The sequence below is a fragment of the Rhodamnia argentea genome, chromosome 1 (genome assembly GCF_020921035.1).
Source record: "Rhodamnia argentea isolate NSW1041297 chromosome 1, ASM2092103v1, whole genome shotgun sequence".
Classification (NCBI taxonomy): domain Eukaryota; kingdom Viridiplantae; phylum Streptophyta; class Magnoliopsida; order Myrtales; family Myrtaceae; genus Rhodamnia; species Rhodamnia argentea.
In genome coordinates this window covers 27,614,543-27,642,087 of record NC_063150.1, presented here as the reverse complement: position 1 = coordinate 27,642,087, position 27,545 = coordinate 27,614,543, and the positions used below count along the sequence as shown (strand labels likewise).

The 27,545-nt window shown below is 40.3% G+C and overlaps 3 protein-coding genes across 4 annotated transcripts; all 3 read left to right on the top strand.

Annotated features, from left to right (window-relative positions):
* Positions 1 to 2,327: 2,327 nt before the first annotated feature.
* On the top strand, positions 2,328 to 4,547 carry LOC115751786 (translationally-controlled tumor protein homolog). The gene is made up of 5 exons (XM_030689782.2): positions 2,328 to 2,484; positions 3,166 to 3,239; positions 3,814 to 3,939; positions 4,030 to 4,187; positions 4,277 to 4,547. The coding sequence occupies exons 1-5, from the start codon at positions 2,457 to 2,459 to the stop codon at positions 4,392 to 4,394; spliced, it is 504 nt and encodes a 167-aa protein (XP_030545642.2). The 5' UTR covers positions 2,328 to 2,456; the 3' UTR covers positions 4,395 to 4,547.
* An 11,772-nt stretch (positions 4,548 to 16,319) lies between these two features.
* Positions 16,320 to 27,407, top strand: LOC115731849. The gene is given in 8 exon segments (XM_048271388.1): positions 16,320 to 16,347; positions 16,592 to 16,607; positions 25,811 to 25,953; positions 25,956 to 26,075; positions 26,245 to 26,351; positions 26,469 to 26,616; positions 26,724 to 26,918; positions 27,002 to 27,407. Coding segments are annotated over 6 exon segments (909 nt in total). The 5' UTR covers positions 16,320 to 16,347; positions 16,592 to 16,607; positions 25,811 to 25,851; the 3' UTR covers positions 27,239 to 27,407.
* On the top strand, positions 16,337 to 25,115 carry LOC115732540 (kinesin-like protein KIN-13A). Of its 2 annotated transcripts, none has more exons than XM_048271381.1 (15): positions 16,337 to 16,580; positions 16,713 to 16,791; positions 16,991 to 17,231; positions 17,645 to 17,866; positions 18,770 to 18,961; positions 19,571 to 19,675; positions 20,037 to 20,114; positions 20,236 to 20,317; positions 20,725 to 20,887; positions 22,224 to 22,553; positions 22,875 to 23,093; positions 23,188 to 23,767; positions 23,877 to 23,942; positions 24,288 to 24,519; positions 24,642 to 25,115. In XM_048271381.1, the coding sequence occupies exons 3-14, from the start codon at positions 17,031 to 17,033 to the stop codon at positions 24,468 to 24,470; spliced, it is 2,421 nt and encodes an 806-aa protein (XP_048127338.1). In that variant the 5' UTR covers positions 16,337 to 16,580; positions 16,713 to 16,791; positions 16,991 to 17,030; the 3' UTR covers positions 24,471 to 24,519; positions 24,642 to 25,115. The 2 variants fall into 2 exon arrangements, with proteins under 2 accessions (XP_048127338.1, XP_048127332.1); XM_048271375.1 differs by having other exon boundaries at positions 16,979 to 17,231.
* Positions 27,408 to 27,545: the final 138 nt, after the last annotated feature.

Here is a 27,545-nt window from a genome sequence, read left to right as displayed (position 1 = left end):
ACTTTATCTTGTCATGAGTAGGTATTAAACACGGGATGGGATAAATTTTAACTTATCCTTACTTTTATCCCGACTACAAGACGTAGCCTTATTCCTTTACTTTCTATAATGCATATAGGTTTTTCCTAAATTACATAAGAGGACTAGATTAACTTTTTCAGATGCGTTCGAATATACTTGATCATAAAATAGTTTGAAAACTTTTACATTTATGAGACCAGTACTTATGCATAGCTCAAGGGGTCCTGTCACGAGACTTCATCATAACATAGATTTACGGCTACTGACGGTTTAATTTTGTTGCTTAAGTACTTATGCATGATGACATAGATTTATATGCCTTTAGGAATAACAACAATATCGCAGGGAATATGTTTTACTAAAAGGAAAAAGATACTGGTAATGGGCGTTTGGCAAAATTACCTTGACCAAGTCCTCGAACCCGAAATCTCTCGTTCGCAAGATAGGCTCCCACGCTTTTACCCTACTCCCGACTAGCCTAATAGGTTAGCGACGACTCTAGCTTAAAAGTTTTAGCTTAAAAATGTTGCAGTCAATTGGCTAGCAAAAGCACGACGTACGAAGACTCTCCCTACAGACTGGATGGCTAATCCACGGAGGCCATTATGGGACCTTTCAAAATTTTGAAACCTATAACCTCTGCTATCCCTTTAATGTTTGATCAATGAATTGCTTATTTCTATCCCAAAAAAAAAAATAATAAGGCTTAAAGAACTCGGTATGAATCGCGAACACACCTAGCAAGAGGGTTGCCTGTACCCATGCAGTAATCCTAGCCCGCAACTCGAGCTAAGAGCGAGCCGATCCATGGAGTCGCCCTTCAAAGGAAATAATTTATGGCGAAATTTCGTTGAGAATTGGAGCCCGTGCATGTGTTGGGCCCGAGTCGGTCAAATATGGGTAGCTAAAATTGTATCCATAAAAATGGATCAATAAGAATTAAATAGGTCTATTTGAATCGAAACATTTTCAACTCGATCTAACCCACCCATTTGACAAGCCTAGTTTCAATTGCCAATTTGTCTTACTATACTCAAAGTCATAAAACTTGTCATTAAAGTACAATTGAATCTTAAAAATTACAAAATATGAAATCAAGTCCATTGACCTAAAAAAAAAAAAAAATCAAATCATAAAACTTGTCAAATTAGTGCAATGAAATCCCCTCATTAGCTTTGGATGACGGAAAATGATGAAGTGACTGATTTTAATCCGTTCTCTCTACTACGTGGAAAATAATTTGAGAAAAGAACTCCACATGGCCAAAACCAAGCAATTTTGGATGAGTCGTACGGAAGTCAATTCAATAATAAATAAAAAAAGCCAATTTGTCAAGAGACGTTATAATAACATAGATTTACGGCAAGAAAGGAAGGCCGAGATCCTGCTTTCTTTCTGGGTTCTGGGCTGCTGGGCTTCTTAGATTTTGTTTCTGGGCCGAAATGAATTTCAAATTAATTCATTTTTTAATGGTTATTTTTTTAATTGTTTCATTATGTTTTATTTGATTTATTGGCCCAAGATTTAGGTGTCGACAATGACTTGACTGTATTTTTTGGTAACTCTTCGAACTTAATTACACTTTTGTGATAAATTTTAAAATTTCAAGTACACTTATTCCTAACTTCTTTGGTCATATCGTTTTGGGTTATTGAGTTCCTCTTACTTGCTTAACCATTTTGATTGCGCTTGTAATCTAACTATCTAATATTATTATGAGTTGAATTAATTTACACGGCCCTATGGTTGATTTTTCGAAGACATTAGTGTTAGTTCAATAAAGTAATTGGCCATCATCTTCCTAATTTATCACTCCAATCTATTTGTAACTATCCCGAGCCGTAATCGCTTTACTCGGTTATTAACATATCTTGGCTTTGCCTCTGGACGGGTTTTTATTTCATTTTGTCAAGAATACCAATCAGACATTTAATAATAAAAAGGAGTTAATGCATGAGAAATTATTATAGTTCCTACCTGACATTAACTTAGAGGCATCATACGAGTCGAGTCGGCTACGTGAAATGACCCAACCCAGCTTGCTTCAATGCCATGCGTGAGGGCCGTGGTCCGAGCTGGTCCACTCGGCCAGTCAAAATTGGCTGTTCGACGGCCCCGGAGCAGCTGTCCATTGAACAAGATGTGAATTATTGTGTTCCTCCCTTTTTGAAATAGACAAAAAGGAGTTTCCGATTGCAATTGCAAGTGGAGAAGAGAAGAGAAGGGACTTTCTCGGCATATTCGTGATTCCTCAGACCCAAAACCGTAATTTCGGGAATGCGCACGTTCTTCGGTCCGAAACCCTTGCCTATATAAGCTCCCTTGTCTAGGCCGATCACAAGCCTTCTCTAGCTCTCGCCATCTCCCCCTTCTCCCTCTCTCGCTCTCAATTTTCCTGTAGGAACGATCCGAGAGAGCCGCGCAAATCTCCAATCATGTTGGTCTACCAGGATCTCCTCACCGGTAAGTTCGTTGGGCTTAATTCGATGAATTTCGTACGTGGTTTGCGATCTTGAGGGGGCCACGTTTGGTTCGGTGGCGAGCTTTTCGATTTTTGTGTTCGCGGGTTGTTTGATCGTCGGGATCTGGATCTGCGGTGGTGTGTACGTGTTCTGTGGATCATCGATCGAGTGGTACGTTGGGATCTGGGTACCACGGCTTTGGATAAGGGGATGTGGGATGATCTGATTGGAAATTTCTGATCTTTCGTGTGTTTTGTTCAGCTGCTGATTGATATGCTGTTGATTGGTTTAGTGAGTCGTGGGTTTATTGTGGATGGGAGCTTGAAAGTCGCCTACTTTTCAGCGAAATTACGTGTTGAGTCGCGTCTCTTTGGAATTTGTGAGACTGATTATCTCATGAGGTTGAAGTATATGTGTTTTTTTTTTTTAAACTCTTCCTCTTTAAGTTGCGGTCGCAGCTAATCCAACATGTATTGCAAATTCCCTCCATTGTCTGGAGGAAGATGGAAAAGTAATCAAGAAAAGAACAGAGGGAAAGGAAGAATTATAGAGGAATATATTGTACACAGGGATGCGATATGTACATATGTGTTCATCTTTGTAATTTGAGATTGGGAATTTTATTGAATTCGTAGCCGTTACTTGTCACTAATCAAATGCTTGCCACAATTGCTTATTCCAGGTGATGAGCTTCTCTGGGATTCGTTTCCCTACAACGAAATTCAGAATGGAGTATTGTGGGAAGTTGAGGGAAAGGTATTATAGCTCTTATATAATATCTCAACATCCATATCCATAGTGATGTTAGGCTAATATGTCAGTGGGACATTGAGGAATATCACTAAGTTTATAGTGACAAGTTGAGGGACAGGTATTATAGCTCTTATATAATATCTCAAAAACCATAGCCATAGGATAGTGAGTGCAGTGATGTTAGGCTAATACGTCAGTAGGACATTGAGGAATATCACTAAGTTTATAGTGACAAGTTGATTTATTAAATATATTGTATTTACTTCAGGATAATGACATGTAGTTGTGCTGTGATCTTTTCACAGTTCAGGTTGTAGCTTTTTATCTTAGATTGACAGCCAGAAAAGAAGTAGCGTATGGTCTTCAGGCATTTTCTGTTCAATCACAGTGATTCTTTTGGATAGTCGGTCGAGTTTTATTCATTCTTAGATTGGATGAGTTATTTGGGAGGACTGTTTAATCATTTGCTCTCTATGGCTTGAGACTTGTCATGATATGTGAATGCATAAATTGGTGGATTTGTCTCTACTCTTGCGATGTCGTGAACACTTGAACTAACTGTGGTGTGTTTGAACAGTGGGTTGTCAAGGGCGCGGTTGACTTTGACATCGGTGCCAATCCCTCAGCTGAGGGTGGCGAGGATGAAGGTGTTGATGATCAAGTTGTCAAGGTGGTCGATATTGTCGACACATTTAGACTCCAGGTTATGATCACTCTTATCACTGCCCGCATTTCTTGTTTAACTTTTCCTCAAGTAGAGTATTTGATAAATAGTCATAACAACCTTGAGCAGGAGCAACCTGCCTTTGACAAGAAGCAATTCGTCACCTACATGAAGAGGTACATCAAGTTGTTGACAGCCAAGCTGGAGGGGGAGAAACAAGAAGAATTCAAGAGGAACATTGAGGCGGCAACTAAGTACCTTCTTTCTATGCTAAAGGACCTTCAATTGTAAGTGGAGCGAACAACAAAGTTGTCCTGCATAGTCTCCACTTCTGCCTGGTTCTTAATTGTGCGATTGCCATGTTTTTTTCTTGCAGCTTCGTTGGGGAGAGCATGCATGATGATGGCAGTCTGGTATTTGCTTACTACAAGGAAGGTGCCACTGATCCGACATTTTTGTACCTTGGTCACGGATTGAAGGAAATCAAGTGCTAAGAAACTGGGCTATGCTGCCAGGTCAACCTATGTTTTCTGTAGTTTTAGCTATTTATTGAAGGACATGGTTTTGGATGGTTTGTATTGGATGACTTGTGGGCTTCAATAAGCCCTGGTGTTTTGATTGAATGTTACGCTCGTGCTGTGCTGCTTCTGTTTCTTCGAAAGTTCCTCTTTTATTAACATTTACATTCGACTAGATTCTGTCCCGTTATCCCCAGTGCGTACCTAGTGGTCTTGCTTCTCTTTTCTTGAACATCTCTTGGCAGCAAAAGGAATGTGCGGTCCGGACGTGATTTGGAGTTGGATTCTCTGTTTAATTGACTGCAGCATGGATCAGATTCAAACTCCACCTCGTCGCGATTTGATTACACTCAGGCAGTTGTGAGGACGGTATGTTAAATAATAAATGTCCTCAATTGACAAGTGGAGCTGAAAAAAACATATCATGATCAGAATGATCCAAGTGATGAGAGATTGTTTATAGTAATTATTCCAAAATTTATGATGCTTTATATTAGTGTTGTGCAAAGGAATCGGGAATTGGCCAGAACTGGACCGGCCTAGAACAGGCGCTTCCCATGGGGATTGGGCCGGTTCTTGATTCCTGGTTCCAATTTATTAGAACTAGTGAGTACCGATTCAGTTTCCGGTTTCAAGGGAGGAACTGCCGAGCTGGACCCACTCATTCGAACCTGATCGGTGTGCATATATATATAATAAAAGAACATTCCAGCTCACCTTCTGTGAAAATATTTCTTTCTTGCTTGCTTTTTGTCATTTACCCCACAGTCCTACTCGCGGCTCTCAAAATAGAGCACACATCCACGATCCGTGTCTTTCACGGGTTTTAAAATAGAGCACACATCAAGGTGCTGTCATTTAACTTGAAGTCTTTCTTGCTCCCCTTCACTGGTGTGTTTCCGACAAGATTACCATGTGAAAATGATAAGCAATGAAAATGATAAGCAAGAGACGGAATCAAATGTCCAAATGGGAGCTTTCATCCTAAAATCATAGTATCATTTCATGTTGGATAAGTAAGATCCTCATGCACATTTCTTTATTATTGTACATTTTCCCTTGCAATGAAATACCCACATAAAAATTATGTTCACTGTGATATTACCCGATGAATGCAATTTTGTAAGGATTGAGGACCGGCTCCATGGCCCCAGTGGATCCATTGAACCAACGGGCGGTTTCCGATTCCAATTTTTCGAAACTGCTCCAAGTTCACGATGGGAACTGCCTAATCAGACCATGCTCACCCCTACTCTGTATAGCATGTCAACGATTTTCACTAATAGATAGATTCTACATGAATCACGGTAGAGAGCAAAGTGACTTCCACAAGAGAGTATCAAGACAATAGAGCAAAGTGAATTCCTCTCTAGTTCAAGAACATCATCTCCACCCACTGAAGAACTATAGCTCAAATATGCAACGACTCCTCCTGTTGTTCACATCAAGCAAGTCATATAATTGGTGAAGACTGAGGAAACCTTCTATCAAGATGTGGGTCTTCCATCCGAAGTGCAATATCAGTCCTTTTCTTTGGCACACGGAACCCTACTCTGAAGATCCGAGATATTTACTTAATCATTCGTAATCGTTTCGATTCAATAACTTGTTGTTGTGAGATATGGAGCTTCCTGCTATGTGACGAAGCCTTGCGGCATGCAAAGTTTCCCACGCAAGCCTCTCTCTCATCTTTCGCTCCCCTCCTCGTCCCCTTTCGAAACGAAACCAATCGCTCGCTCGCACTTCACACCGAAGAAATGGAAATCGCAGCACACCGAATCGTCATGTTATGTTTATGCACTGCCTGCGACAGTTCAAGGACCAGGCTCATATGCATGAGATTCACATTTGATCACATTCTCGTTGAGTAAGGCTTTATGCCTCTTTAATTTTTCATTGAATTAAACCTGTGGTGGTTGCTTTCGGTCTCTTTTGCATTTCCTGATCGATCAGCTTTACTCTTTTCTTGGTGACTGCACAATACGAAACAGAATAAAACAGGAGAAGATTCGAAAATTATCACCTATCGCGTAGGTTTTTTTTTTTTTTTTCATAAGCATTCCAAAAGAGTAAGTTGATAGATGGAGATAGATAAGCCACTTGAATATTGAGAGCATCTAGAAGTAGCATGGGACAATATTTCAACACTCCTCTCAAGTGCAAGCCACCCTAAAGGCCTGTTTGATAACGATTATGATTCTATGATATTGTTTCCCATAATAGAAAAAGATTAAAAAAAAAAAAACCTGTTTCGTAAGGTGAATGATTTCGATTCTCAAATTATCTAATTATGTTACCGGGATGGAGTAGAAACAAGAATAAAAAAAAAGTTGATTATTTGTTCCATAATCACTTTAGAGAAACAAGACCAACAAAGTGAGAATACTCAAAGAAGCCTTTCACTTTGTTCCCTCGACCCAAAAAAAAAACGAAGCCTCAGGGAAAATCGTTCCACTAGCCGGTTCCATCACCACCGCCAATCACCATCTCCGGCCGACCGAGAAAAAAAATAAAATGAAAATAAAAATAAATTTTTTAGCCGGAAATAAAATTTTCTATTTCTATTCCCCGGACGAATTTCTAAGTTGAGACATACGTTTGACAATGACACAAAATGTATATTCCCGAAATAGAGATTCGTTTGATAACCGCATAAAATTTATATGGTTGGGCGACCGGCTAACCGGAGACCCGTGAGTGGTGGATTGCAAGCGATGACGAATAGCAGATGATGACTCGGTGATCGGTGGCAGGCGAACCGTAGCCAAGGATTGAGGGACGACGAGCATCCGCAAGGACACGAGAAAAGTGATCGGCGATGGACAGCGATCGGCGATCGAGCATTGGAGATCGACGGATGGCAGTATTGGATTGGCGGATTGAGACAGGAAAATGGGGAACGAGTTGATGGAGACCGATGGATGGCACCGATGGATGGCAATCGAAGGCTGGCAACGGGAGGGCATAGACCGATAGATGGTGGACGAAGATCGGTGGACAATGACGGATAGACAAAGATAGGAGGCCGGTGCCTGGCAAACTACGATCGAGGACCAGAGAGCAATGATTGGTGGCAGACGATAACCGATGGATGGCGGTTGGCGACCGGAGACCGGCGGTGGGCAAATGGCGACCGGCGGCAAGGACGAGAGAGAGAGAGAGAGAGAGAGAGAGAGAGAGAGAGAGAGAGAGAGAGAGAGCAATGAGAAAAATTTTAATTTCTTTTTCTATTCCAGAAAAAAAAAAAAAGTAAAAAATTTCTACTTCTCATTTATATTTCAGACCTATTTCTTGGCTAAAAAATTGTCCCGGAAAGAGAAAAATGAAATTGCATTTCCAAACTAATTTCTATTCCAAACGAGTTCCCAGAACAAAAAAAAACAACAACAAAGAAATAGAAATGTTGTCATGTGCGCCTTGAATATCATGTTAAGACACTCTTACTTTTCCTTGGTTTTATTCACGTGTCGGACACCGACACGGAGGCCTCCGAAGAATATCCGTGCTTCTTAGGTGTCCACAATGATTTGAGGTAAGTTTTCAGTTTTGGTTAATTGCGAAGTTTTCCCTTTTGGTTACATACTGAGTGATAGCATCTTCATCTTTCGAACTTTATAGCTAAATTACTCTGCCGAAAAGGAAAACTACTAGCCCTAGGTTCTGTCCAAAATCACGATGACTTCAGATTAATTACAACTCGTGAAGGTATAACTATGTTAGGAGCCACGAGTTATGCCCAATCGAGAAAAAAAATTAGAGTACTGTCGGACAATTACAAAGTGATGGCATTGTCAAGCTATGAGTATAAAGAAAACAAAAAATCACCATTAGTCATGGAAATATACTAATCACGGTGAATTACTTGTGTAAGGACCCAAATCCCGGGTTAATCTAAAAATTGCCCTGCAAAAGCAAAGCATATAAAATCATATCTTTTTGGAAGAACGGGCAGATTCTCCCCCTGGAACTTTGTCGAATGCAATAAGGCCTGCCCCGCACCCGGCCCACCATCGCAGTATAAATGGGCCCCACGGTGGGCCCATCCGCACATGGACAAATTTGCACGACGAGAGCCCTAAGAGTGTTACTTGGAATAATGTTAGACGTACAGAGTAAGCGCTCACATAGATCGAGTGAGGAAGAATTACCAAAAAAGAGTCTTAAATCTATTATAATTGTGACAATTCAGTCTTAAATCTTTTTGCTAATTCAGGCCATTTGACCGTTCAGCATTGACGTGGTAAATTTTTAACAATATTGTAATATTTTCGAATTTATTTAACTATTTTTTTCTTTGGGCTGCCGGTCCAAAGCAAAAAAAAAAAAAGGACAAAAATTTATTAAAAAAATTTGAAAAGTACTGAGTATTATTAAAAATTTGCCACGTCAGCCTCGACTGGCCAAATTGATTGAATTAACACGATTGCAAAAGATCTATGACCGAATTGGCTAAAAAAAATTTAGAATTGAATTGTCACAATTACAATAAATTTAGAACTAATTTTTTATAATTTTCCCAATCAAATGAAGAAGCTGCCAATGCGATGCTCCACACCCAGTCGAAATCTGCCACGTCAGCATCATTATCATTGCAGTACATTGAAGATAATAATGCCCACGAAGGGTAACGGGAAAAGCGGCAATTGCACCAAGGCTAGAGTTCTCGAGAACCAAGGAATGAGAGGGCCCGGCATGGACGACGATGAAGCGGGAGGGTTGCCTCGGCTTGTGAGGAGCGAAGAAGCAATCGAGAGTCCGCTCTAGGGCATGCAAGCTGCGGCTGTTCTCGTCCACCGTCGCGACCATCATCGTTGGCCTCTTCTCCCTCTTCACTGCCACCTGATCGAATACGGCGGTGGCAACTCAGTTCGAGATGATTGGGAGGATAAAGGGCATGCATGACAACGCTTTTGCTCTAAAAATCAATTTCTGGTCATAAGTCGACTTTTCTACTTCTTCTTCAAGTGGCTCCAAAACTACTTCTAAAGTACAAAAAAAAAAAAAAAAATTGCTACAAAAGTAGAAGAACGACGTTGCGTAATTAAGCGGATTTCTACTCCAAAAGCACTTCTAGAATAGAAATTCTACTTCATAAGTATTATTACGAGCGCCGTCAGTGTTCCATTTTGAGTAAATGGATTCTTTATAAACTATTCATCGAACAAACATGCTAAATCATCATTAAATGATTTGGACCCGACCGTAACGCTAGATACAGAGGTCAAACGATCCAGAAAGCAGCAAATCCTGCCATGCGAAGCACACACGACTCGACTTTCGCTCTTCATCGTGTTCGGACATCCGGCCATTCTAATCACCGACGTCTCTCGCCAGCCTAGTAAAGAAGTAAATAAGCAAAAACCAAGACAGTCCATAAACAGGACAACCCTCCAGCGCAACCTCGAGTTAGACGAGGGAGGGTCCGTAGATGGAGAGTCATGATCAATTTAATGATATGATGCGATGGAACTCGACCGAAAAAAGCCAATTTCGTAGAGCTTTGAAGGTGGTCCAGAAAAGGGGACTCTCTTAGTACGCCCCAAATTGAATAACCATTTGAGAAGTTGGACCCCCCCGAGATCAGGCATTGATTGCCTGGCTTCTGCGAAGGACAAGCTCGTGTTAATGGAGAATCTATGGGAAAAGATAGGGACGTTGCAACGGGTTTTGGTTGATGCACACATTAAGTGAACATGTGGCTTTTGTAATGGCCGGAGTTGTTCTACCTCCGAACCGGGGTCGCAAGTCCGAGTCGGCCCCGATTTAGGGCCCCGCGGGTGTGCTCGAATGGGGTCCCGAAATTCCCGATACGATAATTGGAATCGAAGATCATCGTGTGGAATGGCTGGACGAGGTGAATGTGGGAAGGACAAAATTCATCACGAATTTTTGGCATTTTCGGATATTGATTGTTTTCCCTTGGGTATTCATCGGGCCGAACAATTGCTCGCCACGGCAACCAGTTGGTAATTAGTTATTGTCTAATACCCTAAAAAAGCTCCAACTTTAGTGCTTACACCAATTCTATCTTTCAACTTATAAAAAACCTTCAACTTTAAGTGCAATCTTAATTTTACCCTAAACTTTTTTGTCCCATAAAAAACCCTCCACTTCATATCATTTCTCAATTTTATCTTAAACTTTTTTTGTCTTATGAAACACTCACAATTTTAGGCCTTGTCCCAATTTTACCCTAAAAATTTTATAGTCTCATTAAAAAATATAAACTTCTTATTGAGCCACAAATTTGCCTCATTAACCCTCCGTCTAGAATTTCTCGTTGAAAACCGAGAAATAGATAACTTTCAAGAACGCATTATTCGAGTGGCCCAAGCATGAGCTCTCCCATTGCGAGAGATGGAATATTGCTAAGCACGACAAATCGAAAATCGAATTGCAAAATTACTAAGGGCGATTTTGACAAAGGAGGCATATTTAGGACTCAAGTAAAAATTTGTAATTTTTAATGAGACAGAGAAAATTAGAGTAAACTAAAACTGGACCTAAAGTTGAGTTTTTTTATGAGACAAAATAAAATGTAGGGTAGAATTGGTACAAGACCTAAAGTTAGACAAAAAAAAAGTATATAATAGAATTAGAACCGGACTTATAATTGAGATTTTTTTACGGGATAAAAAAAGTTTATGAGGGATGGGAAGTCAACCTACGAGTAGAGAAGAGGGTGGTGCCGCTGCCCCTCTCTAAGTAAAGGTAAAGTCCCTCGTTCAAATAGAATGGTTGGAAATGGAAAGAAGCCTAGGAGTGCCCTGCCATCAAGTGGGAAAAAGAGTAACTAATCGCTCGAGTACTTAATGCTTCGATTTCAAAGGAGCTAATGATCTAACAATAGGGGATATGCCGTGCCGACAAGAGGTAAAAAGTAATTTCTTCTTAATTAAAGGAAAGTCAATTAATGAAATACAAAAGAAGAGGGTGTGACCCACCACGGGCATGGCGTGTTTGGTGAACTTTGAGCCCTTTGGCCTTAAGGTGTAAGCTAGTCGAAGTTCAAACCCTCCCAACGCGTTCGATAAGTGGGGGCCCTGGTGGGCACCCCAAGTATAGTCGAAAGGGTTTTGCCGCCCTTTGGGTGGTGGTGAGTTGACCCGATTACGACCGGCGGATCCCGGATTATCAAAAAAAAAAAAAAAGAGGGTGTGGGTGATGGCTTGCCTTGCCCCAACATCGAAATAAAAGGCGGGCGCCCAAAAGGAACCAGCCCGACCTCTTCAAGAAAGCTTTGCTTGCTAGGCGCCGCCTACTCACTCGAACAATGCCCCGAACACGAAAGTGTGCGGATTAGAAAGTCGAATTACCAACTTTTACACGAATTTTCAAGTGGGTGAGATCGGTCGAGTGATCTCGGTTGGAGAGAATTGAGACCGCACCTAAAGTTGGAGGTGCTTTTATGAGACATAAGGTAGAATCGGGATAAGTGCTAAAATTGAAGGTTTTTTAGAATATCATACGAAAGTAAACAAGAGCGAGGGTATTGATCGAGTCAACTAAAATATGAACTTGATTTTCTTTTCATTCCCAAATTACAGATGGAAAGTACATTTTGTTTTTGGTCCAGAAAATTAATGAATTAATGCCCAATTTCAAGTTTGCAATGTCAATTAGTTGGAACCTCATTACTCAAGACTCTTCTGTTTTCTCTACCCTCGCATGCTTTGAGTTAAAGCGAGGCTCTATTTCAACAGAAGTGTACCGCAAGGTACATGGTCGGATTAAGGAAGGCTGCGTCTTTCAAAAGATCCCCCGCCCTCGCCGATCACCATCATTCATCATTCTCCCCATCTCTTGTGACCCCACACGGCCTCACAAGGTAGATTCATGCTGGCCTTTTGCTTTCTGTTGAAACGGGGCGGTTCGAGCCGTTCCCGATATCTCTCGTCGCCTTGAAATTAAAGATGATCAGCTTGAAAGTGGGCAGTTCCTGAAACCCCTACTTAGAATTGAAATCCGAACTTTGTCACTACCGGTTCCAAGGGAACCCGAACCATTCGATTTCTAGAACCACTAGTTCCGGTCCAATTCCCGATTCTATTAGGAAATCGATCTCATAATTAAATGAAAAATATTTTCCTAATTTCACCATAAAAACGTGTGCGGTCAAGTAGTTGTGTTGTTATTTGTTTATTTTGAAGAAAAGAAGTGCACGGTAAGAACGATTTGATCGCTTCAAATCATTCGTTTTTTCACGAAACAAATGAAAATACACAATAGTTTTTATGTTATAAATGCCATCCGCGAACCTAATTTCCCAATCGAATAAATAATTAAAGGAATAAACATTATGAATTGTGATAAGGATTCTGATAGTAAATTCTAGACGGTTGCATTGCCCTTTTTTTTCCCTCAAAGCCTACTTGAATCACGGGTTGATATGATTAAGGATGTCGGTAGGATTCTGGTCTTTCCACCGTCTCTCTTGCATGCAACTCCTACTTTAATTTAACACCCAAAAGAAGGAAAAAAGAAAAAAAAATCAAGATCTGAAATTATCGAACTCAACGAAATATCATTTGTTCATCAATTTTTTTTTTCACAAGATAGATAATTACCCAATTAAAACATTTTCTCTTATTCCTTTTTTGGGACATGCCATGCGCATAGTTCTAAAATTTAATGACGAAAGTGCAATTAAGTCTTAAAATTTTCAAAAAGTGCATTCGAGTCTTAAAACTTATCACGAAAGTGCAATTGAGTACTTAAGCTTTCAAAAAGTTCAATTAACCGAAGGATTCGATTTCACCAACTTGATAAGTTTTAGAACTTGATTGTACTAAAGATTTGACTGCACTTTTATGATAAGTTTTAAGCATCGATTGCACTTTTTGAAACTTTTAAAACTCAATTGTACTTTCTTGATAAGTTTTGGGACTGTCGGTACTCTAATATCTCATATTTGATATGCGGACACCCTAGCGGTGGATGGAGTGTTTTGACCGAAAAAAAAATGACGGCCACAAATGTTTATAATTAATAAATTAGAGATTAATTGTGATTTCCAGTATCGAAAAAACCACATGGGCTTGTCCCGTTTCGTAATTAAATTGTGTTTTTGACTTTTGGTGTGGGCACGAAGACACTTGTTCTGTTGTCGCCTTTTCGTGAAGTCCTATATCTAAGGACGCACACTTACGCAACATATCCCAAGATTAGTGCCGTCCCGCCATGAAATGTCGCTCTTAAATAAATATGATTAGTTATCATCTAAAAAAATGAATTAGCCTGATCAAAACAAGTTGCCACGTGTCTTGCCTCCCGTGTTCCCCAGCCTCTTGTTACAAAATTTTTGTTGTAATTTTTGTGTTCGGGTAATTTCCTAATTGTGAAATGACTTCCATATTTTCGCCGTAAATGCCGACTAATCTAAATTTTCTTTCGAATTGACAAATTTTAGGAGGAAAAAAAAAAAGGCATAAGCCATGTTGCTGTTCTTTTAACTTCAAATTCGCGAGACTTGATGTCCTGAAAAAGGAATTGCATCATACATACATACATACATACATACATACATACATACGGGCTTTGGTTTGGAGTGAATTGTAAGGACTTAGTTGTCCGAAAAGCCCTAGTGTCTTTCTTTTGATTGAAGGAAAGGGAAAATTACCAAAAAAATCTTAAATTTATTATAATTGTGCCAATTATGTCATAAATTTATTCTATTCGTACCAATTAAGTCTTAAATATTTTGCATTCGTGCCAATTCAGTCTATCTAGCTCACTTTGATCGACCGGCGCCGATGTAAGCAATTTTTAATAATATTTTAATATATTTTCGCATTATCTTTTCACTTTTCTTTATTTCCTTTTTATCTTTTCTTTCTCTTTCCTTATTTTTCCCTTGCTTCTTCCTCTACCCGGTCAATGAGGACTTGGTCGATCGCCACGGCAACCAACTGGAGGAAGAAGGAAATTTAAAAAAAGAAAGAAAAGAAACAAAGATAATTAAAAAAATATTAAATATTATTAAAATTTATCTATGTCGGCGTTAGCGTCCCCATGAGCATCGGGTTTAGGACTGAATCAGCATAATGTAAAAGGTTTTGGACTTATTTGGCATAAAAAAATAAGTTTATAATTGAATTGACACAATTACAATAGGTTTATGACTTTTTTGATAATTCTCCCTAAACTATACGGGATAGCCGTCTTGGAAGCCCCAAATTTTTTTTTTTTCCAAATCAAAGGAAGCCCCAACTTCACTTTCAAGGAAACAATTTCCTTTTTTTTAAATTAAAACGTGAACGTTCAATTACTTCATATCATTCCATTTGGTCTGACCATTCAACTGATTTGTAGAATTCGATGTTACAATATGGCATTTCTTGCTCTCTTACTGACCGTAGTCAAAGAATTAGTAGATTTGTTCGACCCAAAATGGAAACGGGCTAGGGTTATGAACGTATAATCTAGAATATGATGATCGAGTCAATTCTATGATTATAAAGTTCATTCCATACCGGACCGGGCCGGAATAGGGTTATATACATTCTCATTATGAGAAGGGGCCATTTGTTTTTTTTTTTTTTCTTTTTCCTTTTTTGCTCTTTGAATTTGAGAGTTTAAATTGGAGTAGTAACGATTTAATGACGTCAAATAATCACGCACGACTAAACGGATGCGGACGCGTCACGGAAATATTGCGTCGGCTCGTGCAATTTCGGTGCATGACTTTCACAAGACCCGTTTTCTTCCATGTGGATGTTGGATAGATATAAGTCTAAACATCGATTCTCAAGGAAGCTGTCATATTTGCATCGGGTGCGGGTGGTACCCGTTTGCCCGTGGACTTTCAACTATTTGCCAGATTGATCCGATTTTTTTTTTTTTTTTATGATCCAGGATCCGCCGGTCATAATTGGGCTTCGCCCTTTTCGACGGAGACTATACCTAGAGGGAGGCCGGCCCCGTGCCCCACCAAAGAAAGGCCCCCCACTTAAGTCCGAGAAACACGTTGGGAGATTTCGAACCCCCGATTGTGGCTTACGCCGGCGCCAAAGGGTTTGATTCTCACCAAACACGCCATGCCCGTAGTGGGTTGATCGAACCGAACTTTCATTTTTGTTACTATCGTTAATCCTCGACCGTACTTTTTTTCATTTTGTTTCGGCTTTAATCTTAAATTGGTTGACTGTACTCAAATTCACTAACCTATATGAAACTAATAGACGTAGAATTTCTTATATCATTGTACTTGGTATCTTTTTTTCTTCCGACAAATTACATCACCTAATGATTTTCGATAAAGTCGTGACGGAAGGTTTAACTTGTATAGATCTTTCAAAATTTGGCAATTCAATCTAGGCTTTTTCGATGGGTAACAACTCTTTACATTCTCAGGTTGTCATTTTTGCTTTTGAAACTTACCGTGAAAAACAAATATTTTCATAAATGTTGTCGATAAACCGGTATTTATGTTATCGAAATCGGGGAAATCACCGTTCATAAGTTTAATCAAAGTACGAGCAAGTGAACATAAAAAATTTTGCAAAATAATCACCATGTGAGTGCAACAAAATTTCATTTTCTGGTGAAACGAACGGAGTAATTTTCGTTTGGCCTAGAAAGATGAACGCAAGGAAACTTGCTGGTCAGCAGCGACTTTCTCCAAACGGTGGGGCCGTTGCGGTAAGGGCAATCCAAGTGGCGCCTGTCCAAAGCGGCTCGTCGTTTTCGTCCGTACGACGACAAGAAACCGAAGGGCAAAATTTACAAAATTACATTTGGCCCAAAGAGACAAAAAAGAAAAGAAAAAAGAAATCACAAAAATTACATAATTACAGCGTCACCATTATAATCGGTTTTTCAATTAGCCGTTTAATTATTCTTTTGAAATTGGAAAAGCAAAAAAAAAAAAAAGAATTACACTCCAAATAGTTGTATGTCGATTTATCCTCTCTCTCTCTCTCTCTCTCTCGCTCGCTCTCCCAAGATACAGTTCATCGCAAAAATCTCTCTCTCTCTCTCTCTCTCCGGCCTTCTCGTTCGCGATCATCTGCTGCTACGAGGAGGCATTGATGTTCTTCTCCGACGGAGAGGCTCCGACCGAGCGTTAGGGTTTCCGGCCGTGGTCCTCGTTCTCAGATCTGCGAGGCACGGATCTCGAATTCCGCCCCCTCCCGGGCGATTGCTTCTCTCCGACTCATCCTGGTTGGTAACAGTCTCTCTCTCTCTCTCTTTGGCGGAACGTTGCGTTTGAGTCATGATGCTGTCTCGGATTTTTGTAGTCGTTTCCGTGGCTTAGAGATTGTTCATCCGATCGATTTCGCTTGAATTTTGCAGATTCTTTTGGAATCGAGTGTCGTCCGCCGCAGTCGCTCGACTTTCATGTTTTGCATCGAATCTGAATTCTCACCTCATTGTAAGTCGATAGCCTTTTTTTGTTTGTCCGTCTGTCGTGTGTTTGCCGGACCACTGGATCGTAGATTCGCGTGTTAGTTTTAGAAAGGAATGTGCGATTGCGGTCGTTGCGTGCTTGCAAAAATGTGGGTTGAATTGATGGGGGCAGGATGGATTATGATTTTTGTTTGTTTTGTTTGTATGCCAAGAGTTGATAACAGATCTTGAAAATTGGCTCCCCAAAGACGTTCGCAGCGCCACATGGGTGGCCAGATGCAGCAGAGCAACGCTGCGGCTGCAACTGCTCTGTACGACGGGTCCCTGCACAATGCAGGCCTGCCGAGCGACACCGGCGATGCAGTCATGGCAAGATGGCTGCAGTCTGCTGGGTTGCAGCATCTGGCCTCGCCTTCGGCATCGACAGGAATGGACCACCGCCTCCTGCCCAATCTCCTCATGCAGGTATCTCTCCCCTTATGTCATCTTGTTTTCCTGTTCTCGATGATCATGCCAGTTTGATGTGTCAATCACTTTCCACTTTCACCTCTCTTTTTATTATGAAAAATGCGAAGTTCTTATTCTTATGAAGATGTGACTAGAGAGATATCTTGATCAATTATTACACTGGCAAGTTAGAGGGGTAATGTTTTTTTTAATCCTGGGCATCTGTCAAAATTCAAGATCATTAGGAACAAAATGTGGAGCAAGTTCAACTGTTTACTTGGCGTCCATGGAGTGGACGATCTCTTTTGGAGTTTAGCAGTTGACATGTTTGCTATACTTAAATGCCATTCAGGGTTGTTGCGGTTTATGTTCATGGTTTTGCTTTTTGTTCAGAAAATTCAGCTTAAAGGTGCTGTCGTAAAATGTTGTAGGGATATGGAGCACAATCTGCTGAAGAGAAACAGAGGCTATTTAAGCTGATGAGGAACCTCAATTTCAATGGGGAATCTGGATCAGAGACATACATGCCCACCGCTCAGACTTATGGAGGGGTGGGTGAATCAGATGGCTTCTACTCTCCTGATTTCAGGGGTGATTTTGGGGCTGGGCTTTTGGATCTTCATGCTATGGATGACACGGAGCTTTTGTCTGAGGTATGATTCTCATTAAGTGCCAGATTGAATTGGATATCTTGGAGACATGAAACTATAGTACCATGTACTTAAGTTGGAGAGTAGTTCTTGGGGTAAATTTCCGTCGAAGTTCTCAAATTTTCATAAATTATCTATAGCAATTGCAATATGGCGTAGCATATATGGAGGAATTAAATTAGAAGCCATTTATGAGAATGGAGTTCTAGCTTTATTGATGTATCTAACCCGAAAGTGGCATGCCAGTTTGATAATGCGTAGTCCACTGGTTTTCTAACCACAGCCGAAACTATGCTAATCCACAGTTTGATTATGGAGTTTAAAAAGCACATTGACCCTACAATCGTGAGACCAATGGCGACAGTTTCTTGCACTATCAATAATCCTAATTGTCTTTTCATTTTTCATTTTCAATTTCATCAAATGCCATCTAGAAGTTAGTTGCCATCTATGTAGTTCTTGCTGTGCCACCAATTGCCAGAAGAAGAAATCTCATCTAGCATTATATATCCATCTCATTATTTCTGCGTGTAAATTGTTGTTTATAATATTGGGAAAGAACCATGTTGATACTCAAGGAAGTACTTGGGGACCTGAAAAGAAAAATCATGGATAAACTAGTCGACAAAGGGTTTCATTGGATTTGCTTTCTCTCTATGTCACCATACTTGAGTTGTGGATAGTTGAATATAGAGTGATGTTCCAACTATCCACTTAACCCTTCAAGCATGTGGTGATTCCTGTGGCTCTGTGACAACTGTTTCTAGCTTCATGCCCAATAAGCTGCTGGCTTTCTCATAATGCTCAAGATGATTCTGCACTTGTCATTCTCTGTTTTTGTATCTCATCTAATCCTTCTCCTGTCCATTTACCCAACAAAAGATGTTTACTTGATCTCTTCTTCAGCATGTCATTGATGAACCCTTTGAGCCATCGCCATTCATGACCAGTGGCGCTAGAGCTTTCGAGAGCGACTTAAATCTGAGGGTTGATACCCAGCAAAGAGGACAAACAGATGTGGATGCATCAGTTTCATTTCCCACAAATGAGAAGGAAAACACCACAAAGGAAAATAATGTGGCTAAGATTAAAGTTGTGGTATGCTGGCTTGCTGAACCCACTTCTATTTGAATAAGTCAGGCAGCTGCTGTTCATTTGTTGTTTATTTTGTTGTCTTTCTGCAGCCGAAGTCTTGACTGTCTACGAGAATGACAGATACATCTAAATAAATTTTAAGAGAATCTCAAACCTGAATATAGATCTAAGTTAAAAGGGCATTCTTGCATGTGCCTTTGTCTCTCTACTGAGGAGGTAAAGAATTTTTTAACCGGTTTTTGATGATTCATACACTTAAGAAATTAATTACTTTATTGGAAGAGCAATTTATGAATTTAATTCAAAATATCAACCTGTTTTCTCATCTTCTAATCAGAATTTTATGCAAAACTTACCATTTTTTTTTGGTAATTGCTTACATGTTCTTGTTAGACTTTTGTTTGCTTATACACCAGCGGATCATCTAAATGTGGAATCTTCTTCCTTCCCCAGTATGTTTGTGGCACTTATGAATATTTGCTTGGCATTGTTATTGCTGTGTGTGGCATTTTGTACAGATCGCCATTCTGTTTTTCTTTTCTTAAATAAAGCTATAGCATTAGACATAGTTTCTTAACAATGTTCTTATGTGTGATGTTACTAATTTTTTAGGTCCGTAAAAGACCTTTAAACAAGAAGGAGCTTGCCCGGAAGGAGGACGACATTGTCTCTGTGTGTGACAACGCTTATGTGACTGTCCACGAGCCTAAGCTAAAGGTTCTCTTTCTCTACTTGAAGAAACTTTAACTGCAGATTCTGTTGATCCTTTTTATACTTTTGAGTCCGTCTGCAGACTACCCACTTATATTTAAAGTGACAGTGGCTGGAGTAGGAAATTGTCGGTGGTTTACTGGTTTAATGTAGTTAAGATCGTTCTTCTTGAAGTTTGGCCCTTGCCTTGAAACTGCAATGCCTATATATGAATTCCTTTAGAAAAAGTAGAATTTGCTAGGACATAACTTCTTCTGAGATAATTGTTGGATGTATGCCTGTGATTATGCTTGATTTGTACGGCTTCTTGTTTGACCCTTTTTGTTACACTAATCTGATTATTTGATTATTAATTCCGATGTTTAAGGTGGACTTGACCGCATATGTTGAGAAGCACGAGTTTTGTTTTGATGCTGTTCTCAATGAGCATGTCACCAATGATGAGGTAACATGCTTACATTCTTATGGAGTTTGAATATGTTTCTGAATACTAATAATTCATTAGTGGCATTTTACAGTTAACGTATTTTCTCTTATTCCTGATAGAGATATTATTTATTGTGCAGGTGTATCGGGAAACTGTAGAACCAATTATTCCCACCATATTTCAGCGAACCAAGGCTACTTGCTTTGCTTATGGTCAGACAGGTACATGGAAGTGGTTTCCTTGCCAAATTTAGCTCCCGGTCCACTGTCTACTGATCTTTAGAAACTGTCTCATTCAGGTTTTATAGGAAAAAGCTCAATGCATGTTATGGGATTAGGTGTGACTGCTTTGCACTTCTAGGGATATGACCAGTGCTCTCCATTATTAATGTTAGTGTGGCAGGGTAGGAAATGCAGGAGTTAATATGTACTTTAGCTCCCATTCTACTGTAATGCCTCTACATCATTTCTTTTATCCAAGATTCTAGCTACACATGTTTCTGTATGATCAGCATCAGAATGTTTGACTATATTTCTCTCTCTCGCACACGTACGTACGTATGTATGTATGTTAATTTGCTGCTGTCACTCCTTGACTGATGTATGGCCAACAATTTTATAATATCCAGGTAGTGGGAAGACCTACACTATGCAACCATTACCTCTAAGAGCTGTCCAAGACCTTGTCAGATTGTTGCATCTTCCTGTTTACCGAAGTCAGAGATTTAAATTGTGGCTTAGCTATTTTGAAATCTATGGAGGGAAGCTTTTCGATCTTCTCAGCGATAGAAAGTAAGTACATTTTAGGAATATATGCCCCACAACAATTTTTAGTACTTTGTACTCGATTGACTAAAATAATTAGATTTTACAGTTTATGTCTGCTTGAGTGTTCTTTCTCTCTCTCTTTTTTTTTTTTTTATATCTTTTTTGCTGTTAGAGGGGAGAAAGAAAGGAGCCCCACTCTGACCTGAAGAAAACATTTTTTGTAGTGCTGATAGCATACTGCGTGTTGATGTAGCATCCTACGTTTCTACCCAATAGAGTGTTTTTTGATGTCATTGTATTTTTTATGGTCAGATAATGTGATGAACGTGCGTACTTGATGGGCTAGTGATATGACATTAGAATGTCATGTTCTGATCTCAACATAGTTCAGCTCTTCCTTGTTTTCCCTAATGTTTTTCTTATAGGAAATTTGTAACCTATTTTTAATATTGTAGGTCATGTTTTGTGATGATTATACGGGGGTTGAATTTGTAATTACTTGTAAGAGGTGTTTTTAATGAGAAAAGTCTTGAGTTTTTGTCCTAGATCATATTTGCAAGAACTTTTTTTAATTTTCTAACACAAGATGACCACTTATTGATGCATATCAGAAGAATGAAACTTTTATAGCTGTAGTTTCATGAATCAAGCAAACTTCCTTACAATCCGTTTGAAGAGCTTTCAGTTATTGATGTACTTGCAAGATTCTTATACTCTTATCAATCACAAGGCTTTCTCCATCTTGTAGACAAAAGCACCCACCCACCCGCACGCTTACACACAAGTTTTGATTATTCTGTGTATCTCAGGACCTTCACAATCTGCAAACCAGATGATTTTGGTTCACATGTGGACCCTGGAGCCATGTCCTTGATCTTTCTAATTGCTCAGCTCTGGAATGCATGAAAATTGGTGTCGCTGTATCAATTAGTTCTTCCTTTGTCTGCTGCTATCATCTAGATTCTATATGGATGCTCATCAGCAATTATGCTGTTGGCTGGCTTTATTCTTCACCAGGATGTTTCATGTGTGCTGTTTAATCCTGGGGACTTAGAATTTCAGGATACAGAGATTGTCATACTATGGGGGCAGATGCATTCTTAAAAACGATTGGAGACACTTGAATAAGTTCACTTTACATGAATAAGATTGGAATTTATGGTAATTTACAAATGATGACATGCGTGATAAATATATATGTTTGCCTCAGGATTGTGCATCTTTAATTCCAGGGTTTCTGTATAAACATGGTAATGACTAATGCTTCATATATCATTTAATCTATATGGTGTAATTACCTTTTGCAGTACCATGATTGATGTATAAATGCTCTTGTTTCACATGGCATTTTGTATTGTAGGAAACTTTGTATGAGAGAGGATGGACGGCAGCAGGTTTGCATTGTTGGGCTGCAAGAATTTGAAGTTTCAGATGTGCAAATTGTTAAAGAATATATTGAGAGAGGAAATTCTGCCAGAAGTACTGGCTCAACTGGTGCCAATGAAGAGTCCTCCAGATCTCATGCTATTTTACAACTTGTAGTAAAGAAGCACACTGAGGTGAAAGAATCGAGGAGGAACAATGATGGAAATGATTCTAAAAGTGGGAAGGTTGTTGGCAAAATATCTTTTATTGATCTTGCTGGTAGTGAAAGAGGTGCAGATACCACTGACAATGATCGACAAACACGGTATAGTTTTCCATCAATATGTTTACATCTGACTTTGTGAAAACTAGGTGGTTGGATTTTTAATTTTTATGATAGTTGTCTTGATGTTTTAACACAGTTGCAATAGTTCAGCTTCTGTGTCATATCTGTTGTATACCTTGAATAGGAACGCATCTATGTCTGGCCTTTCTTTCCTTGATTAGCAGGGTTACTGCATACACATTCGTATGTTCGACTGTTTCCTAGGCAGCACTAGCCCCTTCCTACGGGAGGCCAATAGAAATGTTGATGTGGTTCATCTTCTGGTTTCTAAAACTGGCCCTTTCCCATGACATATTGTAGGATTGAGGGTGCAGAGATTAATAAGAGTCTGTTGGCTCTCAAGGAGTGCATTCGTGCTCTGGATAATGACCAGATTCACATTCCATTTCGTGGAAGCAAACTCACTGAGGTGCTCCGGGACTCTTTTGTTGGCAACTCAAGAACTGTTATGATATCTTGCATATCTCCAAATGCAGGCTCTTGTGAGCACACGCTCAATACCTTGCGATATGCTGATCGGTATGCTTTGTGACCTTTGAGAGGAAGCTACTATGGATATTCCTTGGCTCCCAATTTTGTTGTGTTTTAACTAGATGTAAATACTTGTGAACAGTGTCAAAAGTCTATCCAGAAGTGGAAATTCAAGAAAGGATCAACCTGTAAATTCAGCTCCTGGTAGTAAGGATTCTTCATCCGTGTCACTGTTGCCGATTTCTGTTGATCTGGAGGACCAAGAGGTTAAAGCAGTTGATGCGGGTAGAAGGGTTGTAGAAAAAGAAAATGCTTCTCACAGTTCTGCTACTGATAATGAGAAGCTGCCTTCGACTTTTTCATCAAACTACGCATTCAATGGTAGGGAGGAAGCTGGTGGTGTGACCTTTCCATCAATCGACAGGGACAGGGTTGACATGAAGAACACTTATGGCAGTTCCACAAGTCAGAGAGGAAATTATTATCAAAACTCAGTTGATGCAGAAGAGAAGGTGCAAAAGGTGTCCCCTCCGCGTAGAAAAGGGCCTAGGGATGAGAAACAAGAGAAGCCTGGCAACTGGATGAAGAAAGATGTGGGGGGATCTGATCTTTCCACCTCAACCTTCCCGCAGCAGAATGCAGGCAGCTATAGTCAAAGTAATGCTGGTTCAAAGAGACATGAATCCGAACTTATAGATGGGAATATTAATGCAATCCTTGAGGTTTGTTTCTATTAAGGCACTTTTTCTGTAGCTTAAATAACTTTAGTTGCATGAAAATTTCTGAGACACCTTTTTATTATTCTCACTAGATTTTGAACTGTTTTTCCAGGAGGAAGAGGCCCTGATTGCAGCTCACAGAAAGGAAATTGAGGACACTATGGAGATTGTTCGCGAAGTAAGCTCATAATCCAGATTTTTCTTTAGTTTTGGTTATACTCTTCATGACGACGTAGTCGTTTTTCCAGACTAGAACAGTGTTCTTCTTAGCTTTTAGGGCAATAATAAATGGCACCCATAAAGTGATTCAAGGATGAGATGAGAGTTGAGTGGTGAGAGTTGCTTGTGAGAGTACGAACTGCTTTTGTTCACGTCACTTCTACTGTAGGATGGATATCTGTCAAATACCAACCATAATTTACTCTACACTATTTCAGATGGAGATCTGCTAGAACTTATTGAATTTAGTACTTTTTTTGTCTGTATTACCCGTATCATATAATGTATACTCTCTGGTGGTCAGGAAATGAAGTTGTTGGCAGAAGTAGACCAACCAGGTAGCCTCATTGACAACTATGTGACGCAGTTGAGCTTTGTGCTTTCACGCAAGGCAGCAAGTCTCGTGAGTCTTCAAGCTCGTCTTGCCAGGTTCCAGCATCGACTGAAAGAGCAAGAGATACTTAGTCGTAAGAGGGTACCTCGTTAAGGCAGGCACAGTTCTGCTCAGGCGTGGCGATGGCTCAGTTTACTGCAATGTAATCCCCGTCGCTAGTTACTTGCTATTTCTTATGTGGCCAACGACTCATCTTGTATCGAGGAGATTAAAGCTGCACAATCGGACTTTTCCCCTTTCATTTGTATTGACTGATGGGTGCAGGTACAAGTCGGTGGGTCAATGTTTGTACTTAAATTCGTGGTGCGTAGGTGCAAAGGGGGAGGTATTGTGTTGGAGGCGACTCGCGGCGAGGAATTGCAGCAGTTGATTATTCAACGACCACAACCGGACTTGCACTGTGAAAAGTGGTGATCAGAATTGCTTTTGGACTGTTCGTCGCCGGGTAGATGTTGGTCTCGAATGCTTCTGCGAACAAGTCCGGTGGTTCTCTTGTTGTATGGTGGTGAATCATATAAAGGGCCTGCGGCTGCTGTTTGTCTGGTGATTGGCATATGAAAATACACTTTGCTTGAAAGGAAAGAGAAAACTCTCAAGATAGAATGTGTTTCTTTTATTCACTGAACATATGGCATTTTGCCAACCTCATTGTATCTTAATGTCTCTGTGCTGCCAGAGTGTTTGTGAAGAGAACGAATCATCCGATGACAAATGTGTAGTTTTTTCTTTCATCTTGAATGATGAATGCCAAGTAATTGTGTGGAGAAACGAAAGGGAGGAAGGAAGAAAATAGTTCATTAAATTCGTTCTGAAATCTTCGAATTTGATGGGATTCATTTTCTTCAACAATCTAGATTCAATTCAGTACGTACGTGGTAATCATCCCGTCGCAATAGCATCCACATGATTTTCTTTTTTGGGTCAAAAATCCCTTTTTTTTAAAAAAGATGTGAAGTCCAATCGATAAATTCGAAAATGGTTTTCGTCTATCCCCCTCTTGGATCAAGGATTTGTAATCGCTCTATAGTACCGATTGAGAATTAGTGTGCTCAAATATCCTGAGAGCTCGAGGATTGGTGCCTTCGAAGCATGTAGAAAGCCCATTAATAGGGAAAAAACGATAACGATAAATATCGTAAGTAAAAATCAGGGGAGACTATCTCAATAAGTTACTGTTATAGAAACTGATTAGAGAAAAGTTAAGAGGTAAAGAAAGGAGGGGAAAAAAAAAAACAGTACTCGGCTAAAAAAAAAAAAAAAGAAAAGAAAAAGAAAAAGAAAAGCAATGGGAGCAAGTTCCGGCCCGGCCCGTCCAAAAATGTGACCGTTACGTTCGCAACGTTCGGCCCCGTCCCTTTCATCTTTCCACGACTTCGAAATGAATAAATGAATTCCAGCATCTCCCTGTAATCAACCATTCAACCTCACCACCATCTCTCTCTCTCTCTCTCTCTCTCTGTGATTTCTCAGAAAAATGGCGCTGAGATCGCTCGACAATGCTCTTCCGATTACTCCAGAGAGGCCCAAAAAGCAAGCCAAGGTCGCTATCTCTCTCCTGAAACCCCCTCGGCCGCTGCGGCCACTGTGAACGACGAGAACAGGGCCCCACTGCCTCCGCCTCCATCTGGAGATTCCGCCGTCGAGTACGTCTCCTCGGAGAGTCTTGCAGCAATTCCCGATCCCGCGTCGAAGATCCACGTAAGCCGCCTCTCTTTCCCTCGGGCCCTGATTTTAGCGTCGTCTCTGCAAAGCCTTGAACTTTCTTGGCGACAATTATTGTGGCATGAGGAAATGTTCAAATTGGTTCTAGAAATCAGAAAGGGTATGATTGTTCTGTTTTTTGAGCGATTGGGTTCTTTCTGTGAAGTGCTTGATCGAGGGTTTGGAGTCGAAGGATTGGATACAGGTCTGCGATTGGCTGAATAATGCTCGCCGGTTCGCATTGTACAATTCTGACCTCATGCTTCCTCTGTTGTAAGCTCTCTCTCTCTCTCTCTCTCTCTCTCTCTCTCCTTCTCTCTCTCTGTTCACTAAACATGGAATGCATAATTTGACGGTGATGAGGTTCGTTAATGTGAATTATATGAGCAGGGAAAAGGTGATGCTGGTTCTGGTGAAGGCCATGAAGAACCCCAGAAGTGCTTTGTGTAAGACCTCCATCATGGCGGCATCTGATTTCTTCATTGCGTACGGCGATAAGCTACTTGATGCAGCTAATTCCAATGCTCTTGACCAAATGGTATAAGCCTAGAAGGATCATATCATTTTTTTGTTTGGTTGATTTTGATTAATTTATTTGGTCCTGTTGATGAATCTGATTGTGATCCTCCTTTTGTGGCATTTCAGCTGCTGCAGCTGTTACTGAAGGCATCACAGGACAAGCGGTTTGTGTGCGAAGAAGCGGACCGAGCGCTGAGCGTAATGGTGGGCTCGCTGACTCCTCTGCCTCTTCTCCAGAAACTCCGGCCCTATGTCAGCCACTTCAATCTCCGAGTCCGGGCAAAAGCTGCTGTTTCCATCTCCAACTGTGTCTCCAAGATGGTAAATTTTATGATAATTTCCCTTTGATGAGGTCTTTTCATTGTTTGAGATTCAAGGGTGATGATGTCTTTGCTCTTTTTTAGGGCCTAGAGAATATGAAAGAATTCGGGTTGGCATTGCTTCTTCAAATGGCTGTGGAGTTGTTGAATGATAGGCTGCCAGAGGCGAGAGAGGCGGCGAGAAGCATTGTGGTTTCGATGTATGAGTGTGTCACAGAGAACCAAGACCAGAAGCAGGAATCTTGGCAAAGCTTTTGCCAGATCAGTTTACCTCCTGCTCATGTTCAGTCCATGATCAAGATTGTATCCTCTCAGGAGTAGGGTAGGGTCAGGGAGAGAAGCAGCAGTAGCCGATGTGTAATAGGAGCAGTAGGCCTAGTGGTCATACGTCCTGATTTAAGGTTCATCATGTAAATTAGCATTTACATGATTGTCTTCTTCGCTTGTATAATTTAAGATTATGGAATACTAGTAGTGTTTGCCATGGGAATTCTTGCAGTTCACTAAATCCCATTAAGGTCGTGTAAGATGGAATGATACCAATGAAGTTTTATTTATTTGATCCCAGAGTCTCTTGATATACACTTGGGACGTGGCTCTACTGTGATACAAACTCGACTCTGTCCTT

What these genes read in the sequence shown, in the direction of transcription:
- LOC115751786 (XM_030689782.2), top strand. Translation starts at nt 2,457, where the DNA reads ATGTTGGTCTACCAGGATCTCCTCACCG. An exon ending in CTACCAGGATCTCCTCACCG is followed by an intron (nt 2,485 to 3,165) that starts GTAAGTTCGTTG and finishes TGCTTATTCCAG; the next exon opens with GTGATGAGCTTCTCTGGGAT. An exon ending in TCGACACATTTAGACTCCAG is followed by an intron (nt 3,940 to 4,029) that starts GTTATGATCACT and finishes AACCTTGAGCAG; the next exon opens with GAGCAACCTGCCTTTGACAA.
- LOC115732540 (XM_048271381.1), top strand. Translation starts at nt 17,031, where the DNA reads ATGGGTGGCCAGATGCAGCAGAGCAACGCTGCGGCTGCAACTGCTCTG. An exon ending in GATCTTCTCAGCGATAGAAA is followed by an intron (nt 20,888 to 22,223) that starts GTAAGTACATTT and finishes TTTGTATTGTAG; the next exon opens with GAAACTTTGTATGAGAGAGG. An exon ending in ACCTTGCGATATGCTGATCG is followed by an intron (nt 23,094 to 23,187) that starts GTATGCTTTGTG and finishes ACTTGTGAACAG; the next exon opens with TGTCAAAAGTCTATCCAGAA.